At 39.3% G+C, this 13,312-nt stretch overlaps 1 protein-coding gene across 1 annotated transcript in view; it reads right to left on the reverse strand.

The window, feature by feature from the left end:
- The window catches only part of ENTPD1 (ectonucleoside triphosphate diphosphohydrolase 1), a 155,196-nt gene that overhangs the window by 78,263 nt on the left and 63,621 nt on the right, over positions 1-13,312 (reverse strand). Inside the window, exon 2 of the mRNA XM_053692528.1 lies at positions 3,677-3,804. Coding sequence (XP_053548503.1) covers positions 3,677-3,804 — 128 coding nt within the window. The remainder of the gene's footprint in view (positions 1-3,676; positions 3,805-13,312) is intronic.

Consider the following 13,312-nt stretch of genomic DNA (forward strand, 5'->3'; position numbering starts at 1 on the left):
GTTTCCGTTGCAGGAGATTAAATCTCCTGCAACTTTTGTGAAAATCCTTGGAGCAGTGGCTAATCCGAAAGGAAGCGCCACGAACTGGTAATGTTTGTCCAGGAATGCGAACCTTAGGAACCGATGATGTTCCTTGTGGATAGGAATATGTAGATACGCATCCTTTAAATCCACCGTGGTCATGAATTGACCTTCCTGGATGGAAGGAAGAATAGTTCGAATGGTTTCCATCTTGAACGATGGAACCTTGAGAAACTTGTTTAAGATCTTGAGATCTAAGATTGGTCTGAACGTTCCCTCTTTTTTGGGAACTATGAACAGATTGGAGTAGAACCCCATCCCTTGTTCTCTTAATGGAACAGGATGAATCACTCCCATTTTTAACAGGTCTTCTACACAATGTAAGAATGCCTGTCTTTTTATGTGGTCTGAAGACAACTGAGACCTGTGGAACCTCCCCCTTGGGGGAAGTCCCTTGAATTCCAGAAGATAACCTTGGGAGACTATTTCTAGCGCCCAAGGATCCAGAACATCTCTTGCCCAAGCCTGAGCGAAGAGAGAGAGTCTGCCCCCCACCAGATCCGGTCCCGGATCGGGGGCCAACATTTCATGCTGTCTTGGTAGCAGTGGCAGGTTTCTTGGCCTGCTTTCCCTTGTTCCAGCCTTGCATTGGTCTCCAAGCTGGCTTGGCTTGAGAAGTATTACCCTCTTGCTTAGAGGACGTAGCACCTTGGGCTGGTCCGTTTCTACGAAAGGGACGAAAATTAGGTTTATTTTTTGCCTTGAAAGGCCGATCCTGAGGAAGGGCGTGGCCCTTACCCCCAGTGATATCAGAGATAATCTCTTTCAAGTCAGGGCCAAACAGCGTTTTCCCCTTGAAAGGAATGTTAAGTAGCTTGTTCTTGGAAGACGCATCAGCCGACCAAGATTTCAACCAAAGCGCTCTGCGCGCCACAATAGCAAACCCAGAATTCTTAGCCGCTAACCTAGCCAATTGCAAAGTGGCGTCTAGGGTGAAAGAATTAGCCAATTTGAGAGCATTGATTCTGTCCATAATCTCCTCAAAAGGAGGAGACTCACTATCGACCGCCTTTATCAGATCATCGAACCAGAAACATGCGGCTGTAGCGACAGGGACAATGCATGAAATTGGTTGTAGAAGGTAACCTTGCTGAACAAACATCTTTTTAAGCAAACCTTCTAATTTTTTATCCATAGGATCTTTGAAAGCACAACTATCCTCTATGGGTATAGTGGTGCGTTTGTTTAAAGTGGAAACCGCTCCCTCGACCTTGGGGACTGTCTGCCATAAGTCCTTTCTGGGGTCGACCATAGGAAACAATTTTTTAAATATGGGGGGAGGGACGAAAGGAATACCGGGCCTTTCCCATTCCTTGTTAACAATGTCCGCCACCCGCTTGGGTATAGGAAAAGCTTCTGGGAGCCCCGGCACCTCTAGGAACTTGTCCATTTTACATAGTTTCTCTGGGATGACCAACTTGTCACAATCATCCAAAGTGGATAATACCTCCTTAAGCAGAATGCGGAGATGTTCCAACTTAAATTTAAATGCAATCACATCAGGTTCAGCCTGTTGAGAAATGTTCCCTGAATCAGTAATTTCTCCCTCAGACAAAACCTCCCTGGCCCCATCAGACTGGGTTAGGGGCCCTTCGGAAATATTATTATCAGCGTCGTCATGCTCTTCAGTATCTAAAACAGAGCAGCCGCGCTTACGCTGATAAGTGTTCATTTTGGCTAAAATGTTTTTGACAGAATTATCCATTACAGCCGTTAATTGTTGCATAGTAAGGAGTATTGGCGCGCTAGATGTACTAGGGGCCTCCTGAGTGGGCAAGACTCGTGTAGACGAAGGAGGGAATGATGCAGTACCATGCTTACTCCCCTCACTTGAGGAATCATCTTGGGCATCATTGTCATTATCACATAAATCACATTTATTTAAATGAATAGGAATTCTGGCTTCCCCACATTCAGAACACAGTCTATCTGGAAGTTCAGACATGTTAAACAGGCATAAACTTGATAACAAAGTACAAAAAACGTTTTAAAATAAAACCGTTACTGTCACTTTAAATTTTAAACTGAACACACTTTATTACTGCAATTGCGAAAAAACATGAAGGAATTGTTCAAAATTCACCAAATTTTCACCACAGTGTCTTAAAGCCTTAAAAGTATTGCACACCAAATTTGGAAGCTTTAACCCTTAAAATAACGGAACCGGAGCCGTTTTGAACTTTAACCCCTTTACAGTCCCTGGTATCTGCTTTGCTGAGACCCAACCAAGCCCAAAGGGGAATACGATACCAAATGACGCCTTCAGAAAGTATTTTCTAAGTATCAGAGCTCCTCTCACATGCGACTGCATGCCATGCCTCTCAAAAACAAGTGCGCAACACCGGCGCGAAAATGAGGCTCTGCTTATGCTTTGGGAAAGCCCCTAAAGAATAAGGTGTCTAATACAGTGCCTGCCGATATTATTATATCAAAATACCCAGATAAAATGATTCCTCAAGGCTAAATATGTGTTAATAATGAATCGATTTAGCCCAGAAAAAGTCTACAGTCTTAATAAGCCCTTGTGAAGCCCTTATTTACTTGCTGAATAAACATGGCTTACCGGATCCCATAGGGAAAATGACAGCTTCCAGCATTACATCGTCTTGTTAGAATGTGTCATACCTCAAGCAGCAAGAGACTGCACACTGTTCCCCCAACTGAAGTTAATTGCTCTCAACAGTCCTGTGTGGAACAGCCATGGATTTTAGTGACGGTTGCTAAAATCATTTTCCTCATACAAACAGAAATCTTCATCTCTTTTCTGTTTCTGAGTAAATAGTACATACCAGCACTATTTCAAAATAACAAACTCTTGATTGAATAATAAAAACTACAGTTAAACACTAAAAAACTCTAAGCCATCTCCGTGGAGATGTTGCCTGTACAACGGCAAAGAGAATGACTGGGGTAGGCGGAGCCTAGGAGGGATCATGTGACCAGCTTTGCTGGGCTCTTTGCCATTTCCTGTTGGGGAAGAGAATATCCCACAAGTAAGGATGACGCCGTGGACCGGACACACCTATGTTGGAGAAAATCAAATAGTTAATTATTAGAAACATTTTAAAGGACCAGTAAATATGGGAGATTTGCATAATTATCAGATGCATGGTAAAAAGACAATGCAATAGCACTTAGTCTGAACTTCAAATGAGTAGCAGATTTTTTTCTGTAAAATTTCAGTTATGTATATTTCCACTCTCCCTATATCATCTGACAGCCATCACCCAATCACAAATGAATATATTCTGTGAATTCTTGCACATGCTCAGTAGGAGCTCTGGACTCAAAAATTGTAAATATAAAAAGACTGTGCACATTTTGTTAATGGAAGTAAACTGGAAAGTTTTGAACAACTAATACATTTTTTAGAAATACATCATACTATTCTCAGACTAATCTTTGTATTGAATACATTGTTATATTCAGCATTTTCCCCTTAGTGTTCACTGTCCTGTTTACAGTATCTTTATGAATCTGTAAACAGCCTAGAGACAATAATGTTTGGGTGCATAATTATTTATTTACAAGGAAATATACAGTTCATGCAGCACTGTTAATAAGCAAACATTTAACATAACTGAAAGATAATCACCTTAATATTCTGTGGAAGAGGTTTATTTTGAATGACTGCTGTTGTGACTAAAGCGATAATTCCCAAGGAAAATAGTACTCCTAGAATAAAAAGGACATTTCTGTGCCATGTCTTCTTCTGTTTTGCAACTGTGAGAAAAAAGAAAACAAATTCAATGAGATGGGTTTGAAGTAAAGAATTTGAAGATGCATTTGAAGTAAAGAATTTGAAGATGAATTTGAAGTAAAGAATTTGAAGATACATTTGAAGTAAAGAATTTGAAGATGAATTTGAAGTAAAGAATTTGAAGATGCATTTGAAGTAAACAATTTGAAGATGCATTTGAAGTAAACAATTTGAAGATGCATTTGAAGTAAACAATTTGAAAATGTTGCAATGTTTATAAATAACGAGTGGCAATTAAGTATTAAAAAAAAACAACACGTAAATAATTATCCATGGTCATTAGTGTGGACACAGACATTGTAGAGACAAAATTATTTTAAGGAAGCTGAAATAAAATAATCACAATGACAAGTTGACAACCGCATCATCCTGAGAAGCTTCAATTTAAATACTCTTTATTTTTTATTGGAAAATGAAAAATCCACCATTGTAAGGGGTAGTAACTTCTTACATTTAGCAGAAAACTATTGTGTATTTTACAACAAAGGGTGGAGCAAGAAGACAAGCGTTCATTATAAATATAAATCAATTTAAACTGGGAACACAAATATGCAAAGTAAAATATTGTTAATTATTGTTATTATATAAATACAATTTACGTTTCTGATTCAGACAGAGCCTGCCATTTAAAAAAGGTTTCCTATTTACTTCTATTAACAAATTGGCTTTGTAACCATGATATTCTGTGTTGGATACCTAGGTAGGCATCTGTAGCACTACATGGTAGGAAATAGTTCTGCCATCTAGTGCTCTTGCAAATGGATAACATTCTTGCAAACCTGCTGTCATATAGTGCTCCAGTTACGTCATCGCATTCCATGAGTTGTAAAATCCCACAGAACAGCTCCCATCGGATTTTGCAAACATGAAGTGCGCATACAACATAGGTCAGCTGTTGCAAAATCTGACACAAAACACTTGTCATCGGATTTTGCGACCGAGGAATGTACACAACTTAAGCAGGGGTTACTGAATGCCAGCAAGTGGCACACAATTGAATCAGGGGGCACACAATTGAATCAGGGGGCACACAATTGAATCAGGGGGCACACAATTGAATCAGGGGGCACACAATTGAATCAGGGGGCACACAATTGAATCAGGGGGCATACAATTGAATCAGGGGGCACACAATTGAATCAGGGGGCACACAATTGAATCAGGGGGCATACAATTGAACAATTGAATCAGGGGGCACACAATTGAATCAGGGGGCACACAATTGAATCAGGGGGCACACAATTGAATCAGGGGGCACACAATTGAATCAGGGGGCATACAATTGAATCAGGGGGCACACAATTGAATCAGGGGGCACACAATTGAATCAGGGGGCATACAATTGAATCAGGGGGCACACAATTGAATCAGGGGGCATACAATTGAATCAGGGGGCACACAATTGAATCAGGGGGCATACTATTGAATCAGGGGGCATACAATTGAATCAGGGGGCACACAATTGAATCAGGGGGCACACAATTGAGTCAGGGGGCATACAATTGAATCAGGGGGCACACAATTGAATCAGGGGGCATACAATTGAATCAGGGGGCACACAATTGAATCAGGGGGCATACAATTGAATCTGGGGCTACCAAGTACACCAAAACATAACTAAGGGCTTATCTACCCACAGTCAGCAGCGCCCTCCTCAGCCTACAGCCACACACCGCTAAACTATAAAGGGCAATAGCTGCCTAGATAGCGTCTTTATGTCGCTTAAAGTTCATATTCCCTGCACTGCCTATATGCTTGTTATGGAAGTATGTAATACTTCTCCCACGTAACTGCTGACGCAAACTTTTAGCTCATGTATTTTTATTTTGCAGGGCACTTTGTGAAAGAAAATGTTAAAAGTATTCAGTCATCCTCCCTCTACTTCCATAACAAGCATATAGGCAGTGCAGGGGACATAAAGACGCTATCTAGCCAGCTATAGCCCTTTTGTAGTTTAGCCGTGTGCGGCTGTAGGCTGACGGGGCGGCGCGGCACTTCTGTCAAGGCAGCAAAATTCAACAGGCAGTGTGTGCTCTCGGATTCTGCAACAGTGACGTGCGCGCTCAGCAATGCGGTGACGTAACGCACATTCCGACGGGTCACAGAATCCGACAGAACACATGCTCCTATATTTACGCCCATGCTATTTAATAAAAGATACCAAGAGAATGAATAAAAATTGATAATAGAAGTAAATTAGAAAGTTGGTTAAAATTGCATGCTCTCTGAATCATGAAAGAAAACTTTTGAGTTTCATATCTCTAACTATCTCTTTAACGGGAATAGGGCCCTTGATTCCTCCTGTATGTGTCTGTAAATTCTGTCCTGTCTCTTAGAAGTTTTATATTATTGTTTTATTTAAATGAACTGTATCCATGGACAGCGCTGCGGAATATGATGGCGCTTCATAAATAAAGTATAGTAATAATAATAATAAAATAAAATACAGATACATTTAAATTATAATCAATATGTTCACTGTAAACTTAAAGGGACAGGAAAACCCACAATTTACTTTCATGATTTAGATAGAAGTAAATTGAAAAGTTATTTAAAATTGTATGTTCTATTATCAAATTTGCTTTGTTCCCTTGTTATCCGTTGCTGAAGGAACAGCATTGCACTACTGGCAGGAAGATGAACACATCTAGTTAGCCAATAACAACAGACAAATGTGTGCAGGCACCAATCAGCAGCATTGTAGGATATGTGCATATTTGTTTCCAACAAGGGATAGCAAAAGAACAAAGCACATTTGAAAATAGAAGGGAATTTAAAAGTGTCTTAAAATTACATGCTCTATAGGAATCATACAAGTTTAATTTTGACTTTTCTATCCCTTTAAAAATTAAAAAAAATTCTGGCAACTGTTGGGGCCATAGCCTAATCGGTGGCTATCTATATATCTATAAATATTTAAAAAACAAACGGTAGCACTCAGTACATTATAGTGGGGAGTGGGCACCCATTGTTTTTCTGGCTGCTGGGAAATTACAAACAGCACAATTGTTTTGTATTCCAGTACTATGGGAATGTTGTTCACAATCAGGACAGCCTGACCTTTTCCTGGTCACTTGAGATATACGTTTTACCTACATACAATCATATAAAAGCTTAGTAACCGTTATTATATTACTTCATTCCGCTAAACCTTTCCAGTGTATTTTCTTATGGTCTGTGGAATGTGGTCATTGTCTGGGAAATGTATCATTTATTTGAACTTTGACACAAATCTATGATATGATTTTTTAGAGAGTGGCATATTGGCTGCCATGTAGACCAGAAGTCCTCAACCCATGTGACCTCAAAGCCCGGTATCCATTTAACCAGATGTATCCAAGGCCCGGTAGTTTCATTTATATATATATATTTGTCAGTGGGGTAACAAAATATATTTTTTCATTGGTGTCAGTTGAATGGTATGAGTCACTTACCTGCAGTGTCTAGGGCCAGCCCCATCTTCTCCTTGTCCTACCACTGAAATGCTGCTACATGTGCACAGTGCACACAGGCATGTGCAATGGCACTCTGACAGGTCTGCCTGGTATTCCTTGTGTGTGGAGCAGTAGGCCAGTCAGAGCATGCAGTTCGGGGCAAGTCAGTTCGGGGCCCACCAGCAGGGCCATCATGGCCCGGTACTGGGCCACGGCCCGGCTGTTGAGAAACCAGGATGTAGACCATTGGCCAAAATATACTACAAATTCATAGACATTTAATAAAAGCAAAATAAAAAAATACCAATCTATAGTCAAAAGAAGCACAGGAGAGCTAGGCACGTACTCTCGCAAGGAGTCAAAATACGGACCATAAAATCATCAACTGGTGCAACCTGTAATTGGCTGCTTGTGCCGTAGGGGCATATTTAACAATGCGTGAGCGGACATTATACAAAGTAGCGTATTATGTCCGCATTTATTATTGCACTAGCAGTTCTTGTGAACTGCTGGTGCAATGCCGCCCCCTGCAAATTCGCGGCCAATCGGCCGTTAGCAGGGGGTATCAATCAATAAGAGTAGGCGGACGAGTTATGGAGCAGCGGTCTTTAGACCGGTGCCTCATGCTCCATACAGAGCTCAATAAATATGCCCCATAATGTTATTCACACTAAACCGGACAACTGGCTGATGGGATAAATTCACTACACAAACAGATGGTGTTCAGTCAACATACTGCGGTTTATTTATCTACATTTATTGCTTCTTTTGTACATAAACAGTGGAAAACACAAGGTATTTTACATGTATTATTGTTAGTTGGGGTTTTGTTTTACTCTGTTTTAACATTATTATGGTTGTGACAGAGATTTTGAGTTGGAGATAAATTGTTTAAGCCATTTACAGGTATGCAAATAAGCATATCGATGTATTTCATTGCTGCACTTCATAGGTAAATGGACATTTCTATCTATAGAATATCATTTGAAATTGGCATCACAAAAGATTACCAAAAAAATAACAAAGTTCTCTGATAATAGCTTCCTTCTTTTCTCAACTTTTCCACACAATTTGTAAAAACTCCTTATTATCCACACTGAGGATCTAAAAATATGTAGCACAATTTATGCAACAAGGATCTCTTGAACTGCATTGAAAACAAATAGTAACAGCATATCAGATTGTTACAGCTTTCATCAGATATATTGTTTTTTTTTTTAGGCATTCATTTTTTTCCTATTTTTGTACTGTTTGTTTTTTCAGCTCTAACGTTTCTAGCCAAGTTGTTGTCATTATGTATGTGTGCATTTCAATTCTGTACTCTGCAAACAACTTACTAAAATACTAGCATGTTCTCTTTTTTGTATAAATTAGTCTGTTCCATAGTTGTTCAATTTCTGAGTCTCATCTTATTGGAATTCTATACTGAACAAAATATGGTTTATTTATGTAGGGGCAATTAGATAAATAACAATCAGCTAGATTACGAGTTTTGCGCTAAACAGGGTGTAAAACGAATGCAACAAAAGTTGTGTTATTTCACCCCCCATTGCACTGCCATTACGAGTCTCTGAAAAGCCTCTTTGTGCGTGCGATATGGTAGCGTTAAGCTCCATACCGCACAAAAGCCAAAGGGCTGAGAAGACGTGCTTGTGCACGCTTTCCCCCTTAGACATCAATGGGGAGAGAGTGTTAGAAAAAAACCTAACACCTGAAGTGTAGAATGAAAATTCTCCGTAACGCAACCCCATTGATGTCTATGGGGAAAAAAAAGAGTTACATTTAAACCCAACACCCTAACGTAAACCCCAAGTCTAAACACCCCTAATCTGCGGCCCCCGACATCGCCGCCACTAATAAAAGTTATTATTCCCAAATCTGCCACTCCCAACTTCGCTGCCCGACATCACCATCACTATAATAATGTTACCATTCCGATGCTCCTTGACATCGCGCCACTATAATAAAGTGTTGCAGTATTGCACAAGCAGTTCACCAGAACTGCTTGTGCAATGACAAATGCCGACAGCATACGCTGTCGGCATTTATTGATGTGCGGCAGACATGATCCACTACAGCGGATCATGTCCATCCGCAGGATAATAAATCGGCCTCTATATCTTCAGAAGCAATACACACCAGTGCCACCTTTCTGAGCAGGCATAGTGTTTGCATGCTGGTGCATGGGCCCTCTCAGGATATGTGCATATGCCACTGAAAACAAGTAATAGCTTTTACTAGAAGCATTTTTGCTAATAGAAGAATATTGCAAAAATGCACATTTCAATTTTGACCTTTCTATATCTTTAAGAATCCTGTCAGGAACAAGAATGGAAATCTCTTTTTTTTTTAGTTGTTTTTTTTACCGTTACCCTGTTATTGTAGTGGTCCCCAGCAGTTTAATGTCCTTTAAGCTTTGAACAGATGTCCACTGCTGACCTTGGTTACACTCAGCCTATTGCCTAATAGAAAAACCAGCCCTAGACACCCCATGCACAGCTGAGAAAACCTAAGAGGAATGTTTTAATTAAATGCATTCATATAAATGAAAAACACTAAACCTTTCATAGCGCTGACCTTATTACTTCTGCACATTTTTCATTAGTAATTACAAACAGCAATTTAATATGTTTGATTTAGTCAGAACATTAGTTAATTTAAAGGGACATTATTTAAAATCTAAATATTTCTGTTGCATATGCATTTGACAGAGCACTATTTAAACATTGTTAAAAAAAATCTGCAATAAATAAAGGTTAAATGAACATGTAAGTGAAAATGAAACATTATGGCTCAGCTAGAGCATGCAGTTTAAAAGGGAAAGTGAAATGCATACATTACCCCCCTATTTTTTATTGAATTATCACAATAACCTACATATAATAACAAAATACAACAATAAGATATTTACCAAAACAAACATAATTTGCAGCATACTACCTACTGCTACAAACAAAGGATAAACTCAGTAAAGTCAAAATTATACTTTCATGATTCAGATACAACATGCAATTTAAAACAACTTTCCAATTTACTTGTTATCAAATTTGCTCCATTCTCTTAGTATCTTTTATTGAAGAGTAAATATAGGTAGGCTCGTAAGAGCTCAGGAGTGTGCACGTGTCTTTAGTACTGTAAGGCAGCAGTGTTTTGCAACATTATTTGTAGCTTTGTTATACAATTTTGCAAAACACTGCTGCCTTACAGTACTAATGACACGTGCACACTCCTGAGCTCTTATGAGCCTACCTAGTGTTACTCTTCAATAAAAGATACTATGAGAAGAAACCTAATTTGATAACAGAAGTAAACTGGAAAGTTGTTTAACCCCTTGAGTGCTAACGACGGCTCTGTGCCGTCGCAAATTGTCTCAGTCAGGTGCTAATGATGGCTCAGAGCCGTCGTTAGCACTCTCCCACCTTGAGGGAGATCTGGGGGCTACCACCCCGGCGATCTGGCCGGCATAGTGATAGGAATCGCTGGGGCTTCACGTTTCGCGTGGTGACGTCACCGCGCAACTTTATTTAAAAAATACAATAAACAGTATAGGGAAATGGGGCATGCTGCTTAGAAACCTGTATCTAAGGCATCTAAGCAGCTACAGACCCCCAAGACCCCCCGTTGGAAAGGTTAGTTAAAAAAAATATATTTAAAAAAAATAAAAAACCCTTAAATTCAGCTTAGCACCCAGGTGGGAAAGTGCTTAGCACTAATTGTATGCTCTATATCTAAATCATGAAAGTTTAATTTTGACTTTATTGTCCCTTTAATACATTATAGCATGGAGTGGACCCATGAGCGAGGGAGAGGGAGAAGGGAAAATATAAAAAAGTGACTTAAGGTACAATGTACATTCTATTAGATGAGCATTTGGCTATTTTTAGAGCTGGAATCTTCTTGTGAAAGTGGAACACACTAATATCTGTGCAAATCCAGATCTTTGTGCATTGCACTTTCACCAGAAGAAATCCGGCTCGGAAAATAGCCGAAAACTGCTGGCGGGCGCAATGTTCAGCATTTGTTTCCTCCCGAAAAGTCCTAATGCACATACCAGGCTGACCACTCTAAGAAGTACAGTAAATGTAATATCTGTTTTACACAAAAACTATTTAAAATGTATTTTAGATAAAAAATGAAAAAGCATCCATGTAAGTTTTATATTGCAGACAGCAAGACATAAATGTCATAGAAAACAATACTACTTTCTTGTGGGTATAATAAATCTGTCGTTTTAATTAAATGTTATTTTTACTGCCTATGCGGCATCATTGAAATAAACTGTAAATCCTGCAATGTAAATGAGTCTCTTGGTTGCAAAGAGTCTGACACAGACAGTGTTTAAGAGAACAAGAATGCATCATTACCGAATGCAAATAATACTTTCATTTGAGTGCTAAGCTGGATTTTTTTTGTTTGTTTTTTACTATTTAAAAAAATAAAATAAAAAAACTTTTTTTTTCCTTTCCCAGATCTCCAAGACGTATACCGTTGTGGATAGGGTAGGCGATTGTGGTCTTGGGGGTCTGTAGCTGCTTAGATGCCTGATATACATGCTTCTTAAGTGGCATGCCCCCTTTCCCTCTCTTGTCCATTGTAATTTTTAAATAAAGTTGCGCGGTGACGTCATCACGCGTGACGTCACCGCACGCAACGGGAAGCGCGGGCAATGCCTGTCACTTTACAGGCCCGATCGCCGGGGTGGGAGTCGATGGGAGCCCCCAGATTTCTCAAAAAGGTAGGTGAGTGCTAGCGACGGCTCTGAGCCGTCGTTAGCACTCAAGGGGTTAAAGTAAGGAAGTTCATATTTTCTGATCTAAGGAGAGGAAACGATACATTTTTTTTTCTGGTGGAACTATGTCATGGAAGTGTAAAAGGAGGAATTCCCTATGGCAGAGCTTTGTACTTATTAACAATCTGTACCATTCACTGCCTCATGCAAAACACATTCTTTCCATCTGGAAAGAGTCCCACTCAGGCGAGCACTACAATGAAAGAAAAAGAAGAGACCGAAGATAGAATCGTTCTCCACAACTGAAGTCCTTTTCCTTAATCCAACTCTATTTACATAAAAAGCAAGAGAACTGTGCGCTGCTGTATTTTGGCATCCTCAGTCATTAAGGACATGAATAAAAATAGACACTTTTTTGGCAAATAAAATGGGGAGATCTGTTTTTAACTAAACAGCATAACTTGACATCAAAGACAAAACTGTAAAGGGCGTTTAAGGAAAAATAAAAAATTCTATGTCCAGAAATATATTGGGTTTTTAATAAATAGCATATTAGCTTCAAATGCTTTTATTGCTATCATTGTTATCGCTAATATTTAAAGGGAATGTAAAGTTGAATGAATGAGTGCCCGGTTTTTAAAAATACTATTAAAAACAGGGGCACTTTCATTCATGAAACTTTACATTGCAGCGTTTAAAGAAAAAAAAAAATACTTATAAGGGACGGTATACACTCATTTTCATTTAACTGCATGTAATAGACACTACTATAAAGAATAAGATGCACAGATACTGATATAAATATCCAGTATAAAATGGTTTAAAAACTTACTTAGAAGCTCTCAGTTTAGCTCTGTTGAAAAGGTAGCTGGAAAGCCCACTGCAAGTGGGACATAAGACACTCCCCCCTCCCCCTTCTTTTGCATATGAAAAGACCCTTTACACAAACAGGAGCTGGAGAAGGTAGCTGACGGTATTCACATAAAACTTTGGGGCTTGGTTAGCAGTCTGAAAATCAGCGCAATGTTCTTTAAAAATAAACACAACTATAATTTAAAAAAAACAAACAACTTTATGGGCTATATAAATAGATAATCTACAAAACATGTTTGCAAAGAAAAAAATAGTGTATAATGTCCCTTTAACTTTTTCTTCAGCAAAGCCGGAGCGGCAACCCCCCACCTGCAGCTCCTCTGTACTTATGTCAGCAATAAAGAAACCGGCAAGAAGGAAACCGGCCATCTTGTGAGGCCACGCCGTGATTGGAGGAAGCCGGTCTCGTCATTCCTGTGCTAAGTACAGCATGAG

This window comes from Bombina bombina, chromosome 9 (assembly GCF_027579735.1).
Source record: "Bombina bombina isolate aBomBom1 chromosome 9, aBomBom1.pri, whole genome shotgun sequence".
NCBI classification, from domain to species: Eukaryota; Metazoa; Chordata; class Amphibia; order Anura; family Bombinatoridae; genus Bombina; species Bombina bombina.